Source organism: Bubalus bubalis, chromosome 7 (genome assembly GCF_019923935.1).
Source record: "Bubalus bubalis isolate 160015118507 breed Murrah chromosome 7, NDDB_SH_1, whole genome shotgun sequence".
Classification (NCBI taxonomy): Eukaryota; Metazoa; Chordata; class Mammalia; order Artiodactyla; family Bovidae; genus Bubalus; species Bubalus bubalis.
The window spans coordinates 110,763,579-110,785,208 of NC_059163.1; the positions used below are offsets into that span (position 1 = coordinate 110,763,579).

Genomic DNA, 21,630 nt, shown 5'->3' on the forward strand with positions numbered 1-21,630 from the left:
TAAACTTTAAGAGATTTGGAAAGAAGCTGTTCTGAGGGAAGAGCTTGTAATCTTCATTTTCTATGCTGAAACAAACATTTATATACTAAAACAAGACTCTCTGCAGAGTAGAATATGAAACTTGTGGGTATTTTTAAAGGTAAAACTTGAGATTTGGAAGATATTCTGTACTTTGGGCAGTTTGCTTCGCCTGAGTCTTGGCATGATTCCCAGTCAGTTGCCCCTGCTGAGGAGGAGGCTGCAGGGAAATGTTCCACCTTTCCTATGTAGGAACATGTATGTGCTGTAACAGGGACTGAATGGCAGACAGTTCAGGCCTCAGAAGGTGTTTTGTGTTAATTGAAAAACAGCCATTTGCTCAGGTTATTTGGTATGTAGATGAGAAAATATTATAGTATTTTGCTTTGAAAACTGAAGAGCCAGGGACTCATTGCATTCTTACCTCCTAGGAGTTAGTGTTTTGGGAGGAAAATAGCTGCAGGAGGGTGAGATTCTTAGAGAACAGTTCTGGGTTTGTTCAAGCACTTTAAGCAGGTTAAACACAAAGGTGTTATATGCAGTATGGCAGGAAGATGGGCCCTTGGCCTACAAAATCTTGAAGCCAGGTGTTACAGAGTTAGAGGTTTGACAGGACTTAGTTATACACTCACTATTGAGTAAAACTGTAACTTCTGACTTAGATACAAGACGATCACTAGATAATTCATTTAATATCTTAAATAGAGTTGTTTGGTATTACTCATTTGGATGCCAAATGTGACAACCTAAGATAATATTTTCATTATGGCATCACCAATATTTTGACCTTTTACCCAACAATGATTAAGTAATAGCCTTTTAAGGTTACTCTCATGTAAAATTGGCCTTCCCTGGTGGCTCGGACCATAAATAATCTGCCTGCAATGGGGGAGACCTGGGTTTGATCTCTGGGTCAGGAAGATCCCCTGGAGAATGGAATGTCATCCCATAACAGTATTCTTGCCTGGAGAATTCTATGAACAGAGAAGCCTGACTGGCTACAGTCCATGGGATCACAAAGAGTTGGACACAACTGAGTGATTAACACTTTATGTGAAATCATTTTTATTTTTAATCTTTTAAAACAATATTGAATAACTACTAAATGTATGTGGTTTGAAATTCAGAAAGGTATACAGTGAAAAGTCTCTCCCTCCAAACCCTGTCCCCTGACCATTCATCTCGCCCTCCCCAAAACAATACTACTATTTTTTGCTACGTTCTTGCAAAGATATTTGAATATATAAGCAAATTTGTGTATTTTCTGTTTCCCTTTTAACATTAGCACATCATGTACACTGTTTATGAATCTTCTTTAAAAAAATCACTCAACGGTATATTTTGAAGACTGTTCCATTTTGCATAAAGAGCTTTCCTCATTTAATTCTTTATTCCTCTGCATGCTGTTACACTTTATGTATATATGTGTCACTGGGTTAACTAGTTACATCCTGATCAACAGTGAATTGTTCCAGTCTTTTGATGTTTGCAGACAATGATTCAGTGACTGACCTTTAACATGTATCGAGGACTGTGATGTGCCTGTAGACTAACCTTCTGAAAATGGGCTTATGGATAAAAAGATATGTGCACTAATAATCTTAGGAATTGAGCTAGTTTACATTCACGCCATCAGTGTATGAAAATCTGGGCAAATTTTGAATTAGAGATTGTGTTTCTTCTTTTTCTCCTTAGTGTACCCTTCATTGTACTTTAGTAGGGTGTATTCAGGTAATACAAAACTAAATGTTTTAGTGGGCTCACTCAGCTATCGAACACATGGCCCCTGCACTGGAAACACGGAGTCTTAACTACTGGACCACCAGGAAGTCCTTCAGTCCATCATTCTTAACCAGGGTTAAGAATACCCTGGTTAAGAATATGTGTTCAAAATACACATTCATCAACAGTACCTCAGATCTACTGAATCAGAGTCTTGACAGGCACCTGCCCTGTATTTTGAAAAGCTATGTAGTTAATCACACTGTAGACAACCAGAAGCTGCTTTCTGTATTTGAAACTATTAATTTAATAAACCATAGGGCCTGTGTAAGTTTGAAGTGTGGTATGGAGTTTGAGGAGCTTCCCTGGTGGCTCAGTGGTTAAGAATTTCATCTGCCCAAATGGGTAAGAAAGCTGTGGTACATATACACAATAGAGTGTTACTCAGCCATTAAAAAGAATACATTTGAATCAGCTCTAATGAGGTGGATGAAACTGGAGCCTATTATACAGAGTGAAGTAAGCCAGAAAGAAAAACACCAATACAGTATACTAACGCATATATATGGAATTTAGAAAGATGGTAACGATAACCCTGTATGCGAGACAGCAAAAGAGACACAGTTGTATAGAACAGTCTTTTGGACTCTGTGGGAGAGGGCGAGGGTGGGATGATTCGGGAGAATGGCATTGAAACATGTATAATATCATATGTGAAACAAATCTCCAGTCCAGGTTTGATGCATAATACAGGATGCTCGGGGCTGATGCACTGGGACGACCCAGAGGGATGGTATGGGGAGGGAAGTGGGAGGGGGGTTCAGGATGGGGAACACATGTACACCCATGGCAGATTCATGTTGATGTATGGCAAAACCAATACAATATTGTAAAGTAATTAGCCTCCAATTAAAATAAATACATTTATATTAAAAAAATAAAAAAAATAAAAAAAAAAGAATTCCATCTGCCAATTCAGGAGGCTTCGGTTCAGTACCTTGGTCAAGAAGGTCTTCTGGAGAAGGAAATGACAACCCACTACAGTATTCTTGCCTGGGAAATCCCATGGATAGAGGAGCCTGGTGGGTTACAGTCCATGGGGTCCCAAAAGCATCCGACATGACTTAGTGACTAAACAACGAAAACAAAATGGAGTTTGAGGGCAAGATACTTCAGCTGGTTTTGTTTCACTGTTTTATAGCTTAAGTCAACAAGTATTTATTATGCACCTGTGAGACAATAGGCACTCTGTCAGATATGGGATTAGGGATGATTGGTTGTATAATTAACCGTATTTAGATATTATAGTTATACTTTGTTGTTTAATGTAAATGTAGATATCTAACAACTTGCTGTGAGGGAAACCTTTTACTATTACAAAGGAATTTTAGAACAGAAAGTGCTTATCAAGCACTCTATTAAGACCTTTTAAATAGACTTTTCTTTGGCCACCTAATGCAAAGAGGCGACTCATTGGAAAAGACCCTGATGCTGCGAAAGATTGAGGGCAAGAGAAGGGGGCACCAGAGGATGAAATGGTTAGATGGCATCAGCAACTCAGTGGATATGAGTTTGAGCAAACATCTGGAGATAGTGAAGGACAGGAAAGCCTGGTATGCTGCACTCTCTGAGGTCACAAAGAGTCAGACACAACTGAGCAACTGAACAACAAAAATAGACTTTGGGTTTTTATAAAAACCAAAAAACCCCACAAAATTTACATGTATTTTTCCATTCAAAGTGGCTCAGACAGTAAAGTGTCTGCCTACAATGGAGGAGACCCGGGTTCGATCCCTGGGTTGGGAAGTTCCCCTGGAGAAGGAAACGGCAGCCCACTCCAGTATTCTTGCCTGGAAAATCCCATGGACAGAGGAGCCCGGTAGGCTACAGTCCATGGGGTCGCAAAGAGTCGGACACGACTAAGCGACTTCACTTCACTTCACTTCCAGTCAAAGGAAAATCTTGTAAGTTATGAGTCATATCATGTTTATACTGATTAGTTATTTTAAAATAACTAATCTTGTTTATTGTGTTACTGGATTGCTTCTACTTTAACATGAAGGTGCTGTGGGATATTTGAATAGTGTAGTATTCTCTACTTACCACCAGATGTCAGAATATGCATACATATTGTCATATGACTGTCTGGCCAGTGTGCTAATAAGAAAAATTCTGACTTCTGGCATGTTCAGTTTCTGTTGATGGATTCATACAATCATACATGTATTCATTAGATTTTTAAATAAATACTTCAATTGTAGCTGTCAGTGCTGTATACGTTATTTTTTGGCGTTGCTAATCCATTAAATTGATGTTTCATTATTATTAATCTACATCTCATGAAATCAAATGTGACAGAATCTCAAATGTATGAGAGTAACTCCATAAAGCTTTCTAAACACCTCCTCCCTCTGAACGTTTCTGTTGTAATCATTTCCTAAAAATTTATAATAGGAAACATTAGAGACTGTATAATCTGGTAAGTTTCACATGGGTATTGTATATATTATAAGTTCATAAGGGACTTCAAAAAACTATATGGATTCTTTTTGCCAGAGTACAATAGCCATGTCCTGATTGAAAAGTCACTAAGTATCCTTCAAGTTGTTTGGGTGAGAAAAGTTCCTGAGGGAAGAGAGTTCTGCAAATAAGTGAAATCAGGTCGAAAAAAATGGTTGAGAAGCATTGACTTTGATGACTTCTATTTGTAGTTTCTCTGTCCTTTATTAAGGTCCACAGGGATCATGAATGTTTAAGACTAAAGCCAGTTCTTGGAGCTGGCTAGTTATTTTTTAATAACTGAAAGTACATTTATTTGAGGGAAGGGTCAAAAATCCTTGTTGGAAGAGGGAACCTTAGGTCAAAGCTAGAAAATTACTGTGAAATCAGATCCAGGGGCATTTTCTGGGCCAAAAGCAGGCTCTCGAGCTGGGTAGATAGAGGACTATATTGTCAAATTATGTATCTTCAGAATTTGGGCCTTGACCAGGAACAGGATTCTCTTTTATTGGGCGCTATCTGCTTGATGCCAGAATATGTTTCTGAAGTTATAAATGAAGCTTTGTAGAGGAAACAGACCTTGAAAGCTTTAAAAATGACTAAGCTAAAGTCTCCTTGTAGTAACTGATACTCTGCAGTATTAAGCAAATGGCATATCACATGAGTTATCTGTTGATGCAAAACAGACGACCCCAAAACATAGTAGCTTAAAATTGTTTATTATCCCACAGTTCCTATGGGTTAGAAATTCGGACACAGCTTAGTTATGTCTTCTGTTTTAGGATCTCTTTTAAGGCTGCAGTCATGGTGTTGGCTGAGGCTACCATTCATATCAGGACTCAACTGGGTGAAGGTTCACTTCCAAGCTCCTGCATGTGGTTGTTGGCAGGATCCAGTTCTTTGTGGCCTGTTGACCTGAGGGTCTGGGTTACTCACTGACTGTTGTCCAGAAACTGCCCTCATTTCCTTGCCACATGGACCTTTTTGTAAGGGAGCTCACAAAATAACAGCTGATTCATCATAGTGAGCAAACAAGAGCAGTCAGAGGGAGAATGCAAGCAAGCAATGTAGACATCACAGTCTTATAACCTAATCTCAGAAGTGAGGTTGCAACCTCATCCCTTTCTCTTGTTTAGAAGCTAGTCACTATGTCCAGACCACACTCAAGGAAGGGAGGGGATTCCACATGGCATGGATACCAAGAGGTGAGGGTCAGGCACTAGGGCCGGTCGAGAAGCTGCCTAGCTCGCAAACTGCCTGCTGTCTCCTCTATTAAATGGTGGCCTAGCCATACCAATTGTGAAATATTTTTAATATCATCTCTGGTTTCACAAATTTTTGTCAAACTTGAGCTAAAATTCATATCAATTTTTGATACTTGTGTTCTTCATAACCCAATAATATGTGTATATGTAGAAGTAGAAAAACATCTTACCAGATGACAAATTCCATAAGGATCCTGGTGGTATTTGAAGTTTTTTTTCTCATAGTTGGTTTTTTGTTTTAGTACCTAATATACTGCAGGGTACTTTGCTGAATTAAAGGATTCATAAATGTCTATCAAATTACAAAGTAAAATGAAATTAGCTTTCTTTTTCTTTAGAAAGAGAAATACAGTTAGAGGAAAGAGAGAGAAACCAAGGCTGATAGGAACAAACACCGGCCATCTAAATAATTCAGATAGGCCTCAATGCTTAGGTGGTTGGCTGAAATTCACCATTGGACTCTCAAAAAGAGAGTGGCGAGTTGAGTCCGTGGGTTACTCTTTTCTTAGATTGTTTTTCACACTTTCAACATTCCTCCACCATCTGATTCACTTGCTTTCATGGTACTTTGTCTCCTTGAACCCAGCACACTGAGCTGGAAATCATTGTCCTCGATCTCAAACCAGCTGCCACCCTTCTACCACACCCCCCCACCCCCTCATTCTTTACAGTACTTTTTCCTGAATTCCTAGTTTTCAAATATTAAAGTTATTTTTCAATCTTCTCCACTCCTCTGTTTTCTTTGTATGTGCCAAGTTCCCAAATCATCTTTATTCTTTCCTTTTCACTCCCTTCCCACCATAGTCTCTGTCTTACTGCCTTACATAGACTGTAAGTCGCCCTAAAGCAAACTCTCTGCCCTCTGCATTCTCTACTTAGCTAGCTAGGTCTTCTTTCAGCCTTGTTTATGTTGTCTCCCACAGTCAAACACACATTTAATGCTCCACTGATAAATTATGATAAAGTCTTTGCCCTTTGTCTTGACATGCATTACCCTATACTTAACCATTTCTTCCATTTTATTTACTCATGACTCTTAGACTTAAACACTCCATATTTTTACCTGCCTACCTTTCTCTCTGTTCTCCTCTCTCAGCTTCTCTATTCATATATTGGTTTCTCTTTGTCAGGGATCGATTAAGTTTTTTTGGGTTGTGATGCTTAATCCTCTTGTGGCCCTCTTTAAGAGAAAGAATACAGAATTAAGAGTACAGAAACAGGGATAAAGCACTGGAGAGGGCCCCAAAATAAATGAGCGGCTTCTCCATGAAGCCTTCTCTGCTGACCCCAACTAACACGAATAATCACAGATCAATAGGCTAAAGGCCAAGATCTTTTCTTAACTACTTTACAGTCTCTAAGTCTTACAGTTTGTATTTATTGATTACTAAAGAAGTAATAGTTCTTTATCAAATAATTGCAAAGGTAATTACATACAGTTAAGTTTCTAACATACATGTTATTCTTTTTTAAATAGTTGTTCTCAAAATGATAAGTTGTTTTTGGAGCCCAGAGTAAATTTCTGTTGTATACTGTAGAAGATATGAATGACATTTCTTTATAGAGTAGTATGTGTTCTGTGTCTGTTGTGTCCTGACCTTATTTTTAGAGGTCAGCTTTCACAACAATCATATATGATGTTCTGGGTTGATATACAGTAAATGGGAAAACGTATTATTCTAAGAAAACATTTTTATAAACATGTGAAAATCTTCCAGTGCTTGATAATTATTCAGGACATTTTATACTGCGGTTTATTTGTTACTGTTCTTTCGAGTTTGTATCTGTGAGAGACCTCTGTTTATTTTCTGTGTGTCGTCTTGGCTGTTTCAGGACTCACCCAGGAAGGCCTTTTCCGGGTGAATGGCAACGTCAAGGTGGTGGAACAGCTTCGATGGAAGTTTGAGAGCGGGGTGCCCGTGGAGCTAGGGCGAGATGGGGACGTGTGTGCGGCGGCCAGCCTGTTAAAGCTCTTCCTGAGGGAGCTGCCCGAGAGTGTGATCACCTCCACGCTGCAGCCTCGCTTCCTTCAGCTCTTTCAGGGTCAGTACACCAAATCCTTCTAGGAATTAAAGCAATTTTATTTTTCACCTAACAGATTTTAAATATTTACAATTTCTCCATTACTGTCACCTTGCTATCTTATTCTAGATCCTTACCTTCTACCCTAAAATAATACTAAATTAATTATGAAATGCTATTATTAAATATAATTTCTAAGACTGTTGGCATATGAATATATAAATAACATAATAGTTAAAAGCCCTGGTGCTTTTGGGCCAAAGAAATTCTTTTCTGACTAGTTAGTGACTGCCATCGAAGTACTAAGACTGAGGCATTAAATTCTGTGTAGGGAATATTAATTAGTGCTTAGTGTCCTTTGAGACTGAAAAGTCAGTAGTGTGCTTTCTCATAAGCAGTATTGAGTCCTAAAATAGTATTTGTTTTATATAGTTGAAGTTAAAATTGATTGTTTAGAGGTTCTTAAGCATCTGTTTTTCTTTGAGGTAGCGTTCATTTGCAATATTATATTAGTTTCAGGTGTACAACATAGTGATTCAAAATGTTTATATGTTATACTTCATTTAAAGTTATTATAAAATATTGACTATATTCCCTGTGCTGTCCAATATATCCGTGTACCTTATTTATTTTATATGTAATAATTTGTGCCTCTTAATCCCCTACCCCTACCTGTCTTGCCCCTTATCTCTTCTTTCTTCTCATTGGTAGCTACTGGGATGTCCTCTCTTTCTCCAAGTCCGTTTCTGTTCTGTTATGTGTATTCATTTGCTTTATGTTTTTCAATTTCACATATAAGTGATAAGACAATATTTGTCTTTCTCTATCTGACTTATTTCACTAAGCATAATATTGTCCAGGTTCATCTGCGTTGTTGCAGATGTCAAAATTTCATTTTATTTTATGGCTGAGATATGTGTGTATACACACACACACACACACACACATATGTATATACATATTTATCTATGAAAGGACACTTAGTTGGCTTACATATTTTGGCTATAGTAAATAGTGCCACTGTGAACATTGGGCTACATGTATTTTTCAAATTAGTGTTTACATTTTTTTGGATATATGTATATCTAGAAGTGAAATTGCTGGATTATAATGGTAATTCTATTTTTAGTTTTTTGAGAAAATTCTATAGTCGTTTTCATAGCGGTTGCACCAGTTCTCAATAATATTGTACAAGGCTTCCCTTTTCTCCACATCCTCAGCAGCATTTGTTGTTTGTGGTCTTTTTCATGATAACCATTCTAACAAGTGCGAGGTGGTAGCATATTGTGGTTTTGATTTGCACTTCTCTAATGATGAGTGCCGTTGAACATCTTTTCACACTCCTGTTAGCCAAAGGTATGTCTTCTTTGGAAAAATGTCTGTCTATTCAGGTCTTCTTGCCCATTTTTTAATTGATTTGGTTTTTATTGATAATGAATTGTATGAGCTATTTATATATTCTGGATGTTAACCCCTTACTGGTCATATCTTTTACAGATATTTTATCCCATTTAATAGGTTGTCTTTTCATTTTTTTCAATGGTTTCCTTCGCTATGCTGAAGATTTTACATTTAATTAGACCCCATTTGTTTATTTTTGCTTTTGTTTCCTTTGCTTTAGGAGATAGATCCAAAACAATACTGCTGCAGTTTGTGTCTTGCCTATGTTTTCTCCTAGGAGTTTTATGGTTTGGGTCTTAGATTTAGGTCTTTAATCAATTTGAGTTTATTTTTTATATGGTGTGAGAAAATGATCTGATTTTATTCTTCTAGATATAACTGTATGGATTTCCCAGCACCAGTTATTGAAGCAACTGTCCTTTCCCATTACATAGTCTTGCATCTTTTGTCACAGATTAGTTGATAAGTGTGTGAGTTTATTTCTGGGCTCTCTGTTCTGTTACATTGATGTGTGTGTCTGTTTTTGTGCTGATACCATACTGTTTTAATGACTGTGGCTTTGTTATAAAGGCTGAGGTCAGGGAGCCTGATTTCTCCAACTCCATTTTTCTTTTTCAAGATTACTGTGGCTATATGGGGCCTTTTGTTTAGCCATACAGATTTTAAGACTTTTTTGTTCTAGTTCTGTGAAAAATGTCATAGTAATTTGATAAGATTGCATTGAATCTGAAGAGGGTCTTGGAGCCTCACCTTTTTGACCTCATGTAACCTTAATTACCCCTGTAAAGGTCCTGCTTCCAAATATTGGAGTTTAGGTCACATTGGCGTTTAGGGCTTTAACCTTTGACTTTGTAGGGACATAATTCAGTCCATAGTACTGCTTTTTTTTTAAAAAAAATATTATCACAATTTTCTGTATGTATTATTAAAAATTAATTAGTAAAATGCCTACAGAGGATGCTAATTAGATACTGTCTAGAATAGAAATCATTAATTACTATGGAACTGATGCTTTTTTCTTAGAAATCTTTAATGACTAGCAGAGATAGGAATAAGGAATGAGTTTAAAATAAATGATAAGCTGTCTAAAAAATACTACTGGGTATTTTTTTTGTATAATTTTCTGTAAATTGTTTATATTTTAATATTGATTCTCTGTAAGAATTTATTCCTTCTTGAGATAATAGGTGCTAGTTAGTGACTACTCACTGCGTAATACCTAGAGGATACTTTATTTATATAATCTCTCTTGATTCCAGCATCAACTCTAATGAGATACAGAGAAAATAAGATTCATTTTGGAGGAGGAAATTACAGCCTGCGGTTTAGAGCATGGGCTCTGGGTCCATTCTGACTAGTGTGCCTGCTGCCAGCTGCATTAGTATGGACGGTTACTTAACCTTTCTGTGTCTTAGTATATCAGGTATCTATCGCTACACAACAGCTGTCTGAAAACTACGTTAAACATGTATTTTCTGTCAGGAAGTTGCTCTCAAGAGTTGTCAAAGGGCTGCAGTTATCTGAAGGCTTGCCTGGAGCTGGGAGATCTGCTTCCAGGGTGGTTTGTTCACATGGCTGACAGTGTAGTGCTGGCTGTTGGTGAGGCGCCTCAGTTCCTTCTCTGTGAGCATTTCCTGATGGCTACTTGAGTGTTCTCATAGCATGCAGCTGGCTTCCCCGGAGTGTGAGCACATCAGGAGCGATGGACGCCGTCCTTTCAGTGGCCTAGCCCCAGAAATCAAATAGCATCATTTGTACTACATTATATTCATTAGGAGCATATTCAAGAGGAGAGGAATTGGGCACCATCTTTTGAAAGAAGAAGTGTCGGACTTTGTGGACACTGTAAAAACCACCACACATAGTTTTACTACTATGGAGTGCACTTCCTGAGCTTGTTGTGGATACTGATTTATTCACTGAAGCAATTAGAACAGTGTTGGTACCATATATTTAATAAATGTTAAGTTGTGCTTCTCAATTGTGGCAACCCATAAACATTGTCTGGGAAGCTTTGAAAAATCCCAGAGATCACTACATCCTGGACATACGAAATCATCATCTCTAGAGATGAGACACAGGCATCCATAGTTTTAATGCAACCTTCCATCCCCATGCTTATGTACCAGTTTATCCTCAGCCCTTGCTCCCACCCCTTGGTTTCTTGGTTATACAAAGATGAACCATTTAGTGTGATTTCCTTCAAGTTTTTAACTTTTAACCTTAAAATTAGTCCCTTTATTCTAATGTCCCTGTTTCCTAAATAAAAAATTACAAGTTACAGAAGAGTGAATGCACCTACCTGCCTAATGATTAAGGAGGAGGAAGGAAAGGGGGGAAAGTGAGTTCCAGTTTGGAGTTAAATGAAGATTTCAAAATTCTTGCCCAGATTAATTGAAACTGTTTGAACTTTTGGTTGTTGTTCCGCCTGGTAAATCACACAAAATGGACCAAATCTTCTAGAAATTCATCAGGAATATTTTTGGAATAGCTATCAATTATCAATTTTTATTTTTTGAAGTGTTTTATATAATTTTAATGAAAGTGTGAGCCTGCAAATATTGCATGTTACAAATAGTACCGGACTCCTTTATATGAAATCAGTGATTAAAATTTTTTTAATTATAAATTGAGGTAAAGGCATTGTTGCTTCCCAGTTGGCTTAGTGGTAAAGAATCCACCTGCTAATGCAGGAGCTACGGGAGACATGGGTTCGATCCCTGGATCAGGAAGATTCCCTGGAGGAGGAAATGGCAACCCACTCTAGTGCTCTTGCCTGGAATATCCCATGAACAAGAGGAGCCTGGCAGGCTACAGTCCATGGGGTCTCAAAGAGTTGGGCATGACTGAGCGACTGAGCATTCACACACGCAAAGGCATCGTTTGGTATTTTATTGCTCACATAGAAGAGTAGGGTACTGTCCTGTGATCAGTGAGCTTACAGGTATATTAGGGGAATAGAACAGGTACACAGAAAGCCAGGATACACAAAACAAAGTGAGTTTGAGGGGAGGAATCCTTACTAAATCAGATGATAAGAAGGGTTTATGAAAGAAGGAAGTGATCCTTGAACTGGGACTTTTGGAGGGCTGGTAGAATTACCACAAATGGTGAGCGCTTTAGGAAGAAAGGATTACAAAAACAAAGGTGTTTGGAAAACAGAGGTGCAGATTGCAACAGTGAACATAGTGTGTGTTAGGGAAGAGGCCGGGATGAATGGTTAATACAATCCAATTGGTTTGGTGGTTTGTCAGTAACATTTTTAATCAAATACTGAAGTGACACATTCTTAAGTAATTTTATTACTTGATACAATTCATCATCTTATTGCTTTTAACATTTTCCTTTATTTAAAGAAATCTTTTTGTCAGACTAATATATGCATATGGTTTTATTAAAAAATTAAATTAAGTGGAAAGATTTACATAGTAAACCCCTGAACATGCTTTGGCTGCCCTTAATTTTCTTTCCCAGAGGAAATCAGTTTTCATTTGTCTAGCTGTTCTTTTGATATTTCTTTCCATTTGATAATATGTTTTATCTTGATGACTTACTTCCAGATATTATCTCATTGTTTCTGCTAAAGAAATGTGCAAAATTAGCTCTGTTACACTGTTACTTACTCCAGCATCATTCTACCACAATTTTAGCTGATAATTTTTGTATTTAATTAAGGTATGCCCTGTTAGCACTATGTAAGGGTGTGTACTTGTGTGAAGTATATTGCCTGATGTTAATATCTCTTAGATTTATAGGGACTTGTGTGAATGAAAATAATCTGCATTTTTTAGATTGCTCCAATGCATCCACCATTGCCTGTTCTTTTCAAAATGTCAAATAATTTGTCACTTGTTTATTTCTGGGGAGATTGCTCTTAGACCCTCTTTCTTCTCTCATCTGAATCCCAGTAGTAGGTGTCACCCTGAGCCTCCTTCCCCAATCTTCCCAGACCTGCCCGTCCTGCTAGTCTTTTCTCTCTATTGTGTTAGACACTCAGCAGATCCTTTCAGCCTGGAAAATATTGTCTTTTGGTCTTGGAAATGTACCTGTATTATCTTTTACTGTTCCTGTAGAGGTTTGATTATCATCTTTAAATTCTGTTTTCTGTGAAATTTAATCAATTTTATTTTCTGACCTTATTTTAAAATTTTAGCCTTTGACTTTAATATTGAACATATTCATGCTCTATTTTTTTCCGAAGTACTTTCTTTTATTGCACTGTGTTCTTCTTCTTTCTGAGATACAAATAAGGCTTTTGGGGATGTTTGTTTATGTGGCTTTGGTTTGGTTTTCTTCCCCCCTATATTTCTGTTTGCGGGATTTCTTTTTCTCTCTTTACTCAAACATATGAGGATCTTTGGCTGTCGAGATTTAGGAGTAGCGTTTTGTACGTGGACCAGTGGGCTTGTCTACTGGCGTGCCTCACTTCAGGAGGATTAGATGGTGGGGATAGAGGAAACTCGAGCTGTTTCATTGGGGAACCACAAATGTCAGTATGTGGGCATATTTTTCTCTTCAGCTATTGAGTTCCTTGAGCAGGAGTGGGAGGGAGATGGGAAGTATGCTAATGGGCCTGTTATTTATTAGCACATTTTCACTCATCTTCACATTTTCAGCTGTTTCCTCACTGTAGACCTGAGCTGTTTCAGATGTCCACGAATTCACTGACGCTATGCAGAGCCTAAGCCTCAGCACTCTTGTCTGCTGGCTCGCTTGCCTGGGTGCTGGGGTGGTGGAGGCTGCCTGAAGCTTGACAGGCTTGCATGCAGTCTGTCTGTTTTCAGTCACTTGCATTCACTTCCAAATGGCTTTGAAATCTCCTCTCCTTCTGTCTTCTCTGCTGTTCTTTTTTTGCCCATGGGTGCTTACACTTTTTAAGCATCATTTTACTGTCAGTTAAATAGGGTTTTGGGAAGAATATGTGATCAGTTTGTCTCTTTAAATGGACATTCGCCTTTACCTTTCACCCATCCCATGCTTGATTTTAAATGGGGAGAATTTTATAATAGCAGCTGTGTAAACAATGTGTGAGAGATAAGTGCCTCTGAATTTTAGCTTTTGAGCTTTGATAATTTAGATTACATCTGTTTTTTGTAAGAAAACCACCCTAGTAACACTATCTTAATCAGCATAATGCCTGATTGTAAAGAAAGCTTATTTCATTTGCTGACTTGGGGCTTGAGCCTTGCACTATTTTTTTTTTCCTTACGTGAGGAATTCACTAGGTAAGTTTGAGTTAAGGCTGTCTTTTGTCTATTCTATATCATAGTGTCACTGGCATTGTTTGATGTGAGCTGAATGGTTTTGCCTTGCAAATTATAATGTACTAGTTATTAAGTCATTACCCCTTGGGTAGTAAGAGCACCATAGGAAAAATGAAATATTTCCTTCCCTAGGTTCATTCCTTCTTACTGAGAAGTTCCTTTCCTTTCAAAATTATTAAACTCACACATTTGTTTCTATGAAAAACAATCATTATATTAAACTCCAAGTCTAAGCCCTTTGCATTTTCAGTGTGTGTGTTTTAGGTTTTCTATAAGCAATGCTAAATATATAAATTATGCATTTTGTCCTGGGTAAAGACCTAAATACAGAGCAGAATTAAAGCATTGCCATCTGCCCAAGCTGCCAGTCACTCAGATGTGTGAAACCTCTACTGGAATAAATCGAAAACGTGGTGCCAGGAAACGCAGGTTTCCACACATGACTTTATACATTTTTATGATATTCCAGTTAGTCCTGCTTCCATCCAGATCCATGTGACAGGAAAAAAAGCCTTTCTTATTTATAATTCCCTATGGTCTCTAAGGTTGTAGATCCTAGTAGCTAGATGATCTTTGGTTTACTGAGTACATATAAATATTTTCCTCTTAATGGCCTTTGACACTGTGAGATAGTGTTAAGTAATGCGTGGGATTATGCAAATTTGGAAAGGTCAAGACTGAGCAAAATTATTCTGCATTAGAACAACTGGTCTTGAGGTATGTATGTGTTGTGAATGTGCGTGTATGTAAATTTGCTGAAATCCTTGGTTTACTCTTGTCTTTTCAGCTGTGTTCTCTTTATCCTTGATGGCTTACACCTTAAAAAATTCCTGTCATCTTAGTGAGATATGAAGAGGAAAAGTAGATAAACTCATCTTTAATGGAAAGTTCTCTTCTTCAGACTTTTTCCTACACTGGATTTTAAAGTCAGCAGAATCACCTTATTCTTTCTTGAGATACAATGTACATACCATAAAACTGACCTTTATAAGGTGTACAATTTAAAGTGGTATTTAATGTATTCAGAGAGGGCAATCATCACTACTATCTGGTTTTAAAATATTTTTATCATTCCCAAAGAAACTCCAAGCCTATTAGCATATACTCCCCATTCCTTCCCAACTTCCCCCCTCCTCTCCTACTAGTCGTAGGCAAACACTAATCTCCTTGCATCTATATAGGTTTGTCTTTTATGGCCATTTCTTATAAATGGAATCACACAATATATTGTCTTTTGTGACTGTCCTGTTTCACTTAGCATAAGTTTCAAAATTCATCCATCTTGGAACATAAATCAGTGTGTTGTTTCTTTATGGCTAGGTAGTATTCTATTGAACGACTATACTGCACTGTATTTATTCATTCATTAATTGATGGGCATTTGGGTTGTTTTCACCTGTTGGCTCATAGGAATAATGCTGCTATGAACATTCATGTACAAATTCTTATATGGACATATGTGTTCATTTCTCTTGAGTATCTATCTAGGAGTGAAACTACTGAGCCAAATGGTGACTTTAACATTTTAAGAAACAATTTTCCAAAGTAGCTGTACTATTTTGCATTCTCATCAGCATTTAATGGAAGTTTCAATTTCTTTACACCATCAACAATACCTGTTATTGTCTGTGTTTTTCATTTTCATTATCCTCATAGTACAGGTGGTAGAGTTTTATAATAACATGAAAATTATAGGCTTGAAGGGGAAAAAGAGAGATCCAGAAGCTCCAGGGCCATGAAAACAATGTCTGTTGGGGGATTTTGGAATAAATTATCACAAACTGACTGAAATCTTCAGTAAATTCTGCACTCTTCATGAATGCTTTCATGAAGAAGTCTTATTTAGATTGAGCTGGAAGACGAAAAGAGAGAACAGCCAACAAAGGACTTACTAAAAAAAAAAAAAAAAAAGTAAAACAACCTGTATCAATAGAATCAATTCATAAAATACTGAAAATTTGTTTATTGTTTAAATTGTATTGGTTTGAAGGGATGCCAAGTGACCAGCTTGCTAGCCACCTGCAGCTGTACCAGAACCGTGTTAAGCCCTGTCCTGAACCCTTGCTTTGCTGAGCCCACGAGCAGAGTCAACTTTTACACTGAGTCTATAAACAATTTGAAGACTTCAGGGGAAGAAGGGGACATCCAAAACAACCTTAAATAACTCTGGCTAGTGGTTTAAGTCACAGGACATCAAATAAGTCCAGTCCACTTACAGCTGAGCAATAGTGTCAGCTGGCTCAGTAGTGGGGATTAGGCAGAATAGTAGTAACACGATTTGCACTGAAACTACATACTTACTGTACTTTGCCCACTTAGTATAGCACTAGCTTTATGGAGAAAGCCAAGTTTTATTGGCAGCAATATTGCCAGTAGTTTTGAAGATTAGCGTCACTGTGGGAGGCTGCCCCTCCTATATTGGAATGATAGCTTTTCCCATTCTCTGGTGTATAGACGTTCCTACATTATAAACAAAATCTTCAGCTGTTACACCCTTGTGTCTCACATTTAGCCTAGATGTGAGCTCCCAGTTTTGCTATATATTTATAGCAAATATATATATATATTTAAATGCTTGCTATGTTTTTAATTGATGTCTTCATCTCCACTGACAGACATTCAGTGAATGTCTGCAGCATAGATTTGCTGATGTACTACTTGGTGTCACTGAGCATTAATTTTTGGCTATAGGACTGAAATGTAAAGCATCATCTAGTTCTTGTTTTTCCTGCACCCTTTGCCTTTGCTTTCCCATGCAGGTCCATTCTGGGAGTGGCAGTGTCAGTCTAGATACAGGCTAATTTGGCAATAAACATAACTCTACATCTTGCAGGAGCTAATCAGAATGATAAGATTTGTAGTTTTATTAATAACGTCTAAGAACAGGTTGTCATTTATTAATTTTTATTAGTTACATTATCATTCTGCCCTTTGAGAAATTTGTGTGAGGATTTGAGAACTTTGTCATGGGCAAGGGTTGCAAGAGAGCTGTAAAAATATAACTTCTCCTTTCACATGGAAAAATACCATTCTATCATAGGATAGAATTATGTATATATACTTCTCCTCATTCTAAAAAGACATGGTTCCACTCACAAGAAATAAAATGCAGAGGTAAAACCCGGTCTAATCCAGGATAGCTGGCATTTTATGATGATTTTCCCCATTCTTCTGCATGTTTATAAAAAAACAGAATTCGTGTTTTGTTTATTCTTAGTTGTTTTATGAAGCATTTTGTGCCCAGAAATTCTTAAGAGTCTTTTATTAAAATGCTGTTCCCCACATATACCCCGGGACCTAAGATGTTATATTTGATTGTAAATGAATGGAGATTCCTACTCCCAGGAGTAGTTTCCTACTACTCCTCACCAGTTCTGCTTATTTATTTGTTGATTCAAGAAACATTTAAATACTGACATATTTGAGACGGTGTGCTAGGTTCTGTGTGATAGCGATACTCATAAGTGAGCTTTGTAGGCATGCACTGATCAGAGCCTATGCTCTGAGGTCAGACTGCCAGGATTTGAGTTGCAGCTTGGCTGCTTGGTAGTTGTATGAACATGGAAAAGTTAATGAAGGTCTCTGTTTCCGTCTAGTCATGTCTAGCTGGGGATGTGTGCGATGGCTAGTGCCGCTGTGGCACATTACCAGAAACATAGTGGCTTAAAACATCACGTGCTGCTGTCTCATTGTCCTATGAGGACTGTGTAGGCTCAGCTGGTTTCTCTTCTTCAGCTCTCACAAGGTCCAAACCAAGGTGTCGGCCCGAGTTCTTGCTTCCAGGCTCATTGAGTTTTGGGGAGCTTTCAGTTCTAAGTGGCTGTGAGGCTGCAGTCCCTGATTTTTGCTGGCTTCTCTTTCTGGAGGCGGTCCACATTCCTGAGCTAGCGGCCTTTCTCTAGCTTCCGAGTCAGCATCAACTCCCTGTTCTAATAGATTAGCACATTTTCATAAATCCTTGTGTGAGCATTAATGAGGAAATAAAAAGCTACTTCAATAATCTGGCACCATGAAGCTAAATATTTTGGTTCTTTTAATAGCTGACCTTCCCATGGCCCTGAGATATATTGTAGTAGAGATTAGCATTTTGCCAATTGTTGTTGTTTTTTTTTTTTTTCTTCTGCTTGAGGCTAAGATTGTATGTACAGTATAACTTCCTGGCCATCAAAAAGTCAAAGCACATGACAAGCACTAGGAGGAATGTCCAGATAAGAGTAGGGTGCCATCCCGTGATTAGGTCCATTATTGCTGATTATGATTGTAATCTCTTTTTAATGAGAGCAAATACTTGTCACATGCTTCAGTGTTTGCTACCTAATCTGGAACAGAAGTTCTGGTTGTACAGTTTTCTTCAACTGCTGAGTTGGAACAGAAGTTCTGGTTGTACAGTTTTCTTCAACTGCTGAGTCATTTACCTGTATACCACACATACTGGGTGCTAGTTTTTTGTTCATGGTTTAGGTTAAAAAAACAACAACAACAAAAAAAACGGGTCACATTCAGCCAATAATGAAAATATTGTAAGAAACATGAATAATTTGAAATGGCACTTTTCACTAATAGAAAAAGTTAGTTCTTCTCCTAGGAAGAGATTGATATTAGGGAAAATGATGTCTGTTTCAATTATTAACCATTATTTCATGTACAAAGTTTTTTTAAGCTCTTTGGGTTCATAAATTATACACATCCTAATTTTTATTCCAATTTGGTTCTAGAAGTAACCACACTTTTCTGAAACAGTTAAAATATTTTAATATATCTGCATTGTGCAGTGCATAGTTGCTCAGTCGTGTCCCTCTTTCCCCAAATAGAATATGCTTAATGAAAGCATGATGTTTATTTTGTTTAGTGCTGTGTCCCTGGTGTTAGAGACAGTCAGACACACAGAAAGCATGTGATCAACACCACACATAGTGTGGATAAGTATACATTAGGAATAAGTGTGCCCAAGATAGAAGCCCTGCTCATTCTTATTTATGATGTGAGACCTTGAGACATTGTCACAACCAGTATAAATGTAAGGATGTGAATGAATACGGTACTCTTTATTATATTTAGGTATCCGTGAATCAAAAAGTAATGCAAACAATAATAGTTATTGAATAATAGTTATTATGAACTTTGTTTCTAGAAAACATCAAAAGGCATCTTCTTAGGCACATTTGCACCCATACTTGCTTACTCAGTGCTAGGCTGGACATTATAAATGTGTGGAGCAGTTATTAATCTTATATGGAGGAAGACTTATCTGTGGGATAGCTGCAGGTGCGCAGTAAAGATGATATTTACCCCAGATTTCTGGAAAAGCAGTATAAATTGCAGATCCTCAGTATTATTGTGGGTGCTAAGTTGCTTGAGTCGTGTCTGACTATAACCTGCCAGGCTCCTCTGTCCATGGCATTCTCTAGGCAAGAATGTTAGAGTGGGTTACCATGCCCTCCTCCAGGGGATCTTCCCAACTCAGGGATCTTAACTCACGTCTCATGTAATTATTTGGTATGAAAAGAAATGTTATGCTAATAAAGTCTTTACTTCACTGCCAATATGTTTGAACAAAGACTCAGGAGGTAAATTATGAATATTAAGGTCCAAGTGTGGTGCACTGTGTCAGAGCCGCTGAAGTAGAGTGAACCAGTGAATCTGTCTTCCATCAGAGGAAGCGGGAATGCTTGTGGGTAGGAGGAGATACATATATTTTCCCCATCATACTTATTTTTGCTTTTGGAGACCATATTTAGTGATTTTTTCATTCATGCCATGAAGGATTTCATGGTATTTTGTTAAGTTGGAGATTCTCTGAATAGATGTCTCCCTTCCCATTTTTTGGTCAGTTTTATTTCCTGGGAAATTACTCATTATATTTCAAAATAGTGGAAGTAAATCATCAAAGTACTGCTGCTTTTCAAAGATGTCATAAATTCCTAACTATTTTAAATATTTTTTTTTGATCTAGTGTCTTCACACATTGCCTGCCATAGGGTTTGAAGTTTCATTTCAGAGCCAGAAGGGCGGCCAGATGTCCATTGTCAACACTGTTGGAAAGCTGTTGCTTATACCCTGAAATGCTGGGAATTAATCCACATTTTTGAAAGAGAGCACACACCCATGAAAACATCCAGACTCACTTTGCCTTAGTCACCATAAGGAAGAAAAGGCAAATAGGAGTACATTTTCTGTTAGTTTCTTTTTTGTTTTATTTTATGTATTTACTTTGACTGTGCTGCATCTTCCTTGCTATGCGGGCTTTTCTTTAGCTGCAACTAGCAGGGCTACTCTCTAGTTGTAGTGCACACGCTTCTTAATGCGGTGGCTTCTTTGTGGATCACAGGCGTTAGGGCGTGTGGGCTTCAGTAGTTGTGGCTCTCGAGCTCTAGAGCCCAGGCTCAGTAGTTGTGGTGCATGGGCTTAGGTGCTCAGCAGCATGTGGAATCTTTCCAGATCAGGGATCAAACCTGTGTCTCCTGCATTGGCAGATAGATTCTCTACCCTAAACCACCAGGGAAGCCCCTCTTAGTTCATATTTATCTTTATAAAATAAAGGTATGAGAAATGGATAGTTATCAATTCATTTTTAATCACTCCAAACAATTATTTCCATTTCTTATGTATTTCTACTAGGCAAGATCATAGTACAGTGGAAAATGATGTGATAATATGCAACATACCACATCTTTATGGAGTATCAAAATATTTGGATATGACTTTTTTTTTAAAAAATGGGTTTTCCCAGTGGTTCAGTGTAAAGAATCTGCCTGCCATTGCAGGAGACACAGGTTCAATGCCTGGTCCGGGAAGCTCCCACATGTCATTGAGCAACTAAGCCCCATGTGCCATAGCTTTTGGGCCTATGCTCTGGAGCTCAGGAGCCACAACTGATGAGCCCGCGTGAAACAGCTGGTGAAGCCCTCATGCCCTAGAGCCTGTTCTCTGCAGCAAGAGAAGCCACTGCAATGAGAAGCCTGCGCACCCCAACTAGAGAGTAGTCCCTGCTCACGGCAACTGGAGATAAGACCAGCCAGCACAGCCAAAAAACTTAATATGAATAATTTCTAGTATCAAGAGATCTATTTGCCCTGAAATTATAGTTTACTGGATCACATTGTTTGTGATCAATAAGAAATGGAGTTATTCCAGTCATAAATAGAATGTTCTCCAATATGATTCTACCAAAGAGGGGACATCTATACATTTTCAGCATTGCTATTTTTGACAGCATCACTTATTCTAACATTCATAAGGGTGAAATGGGTTCCTATTAAAAGACATTTCACTGAAACCTCACTGCATTCATAAAACCAAGGTAATGAAGGTAAAGCAAAACATTACTTTGCTTATTTAACAAACACTTAACATAGCACTTAGTATGTGTCACCTACTTGGTTTTAAATACTCTGCAAGTGTCAGCTCATTTAATCCTCATCACAACCCTGTTTCATAGT

General features: G+C 37.8%; 1 protein-coding gene across 11 annotated transcripts in view; it reads left to right on the top strand.

Moving 5' to 3' along the window:
- Positions 1-21,630, top strand: part of FAM13A (family with sequence similarity 13 member A) — a 333,264-nt gene that overhangs the window by 39,797 nt on the left and 271,837 nt on the right. For all 11 annotated transcript variants that reach the window (XM_044946341.2, XM_044946346.2, XM_044946337.2 and 8 more), the window contains exon 3: positions 7,338-7,547. In XM_044946341.2, the coding sequence (XP_044802276.2) occupies positions 7,338-7,547 (210 nt within the window). The remainder of the gene's footprint in view (positions 1-7,337; positions 7,548-21,630) is intronic.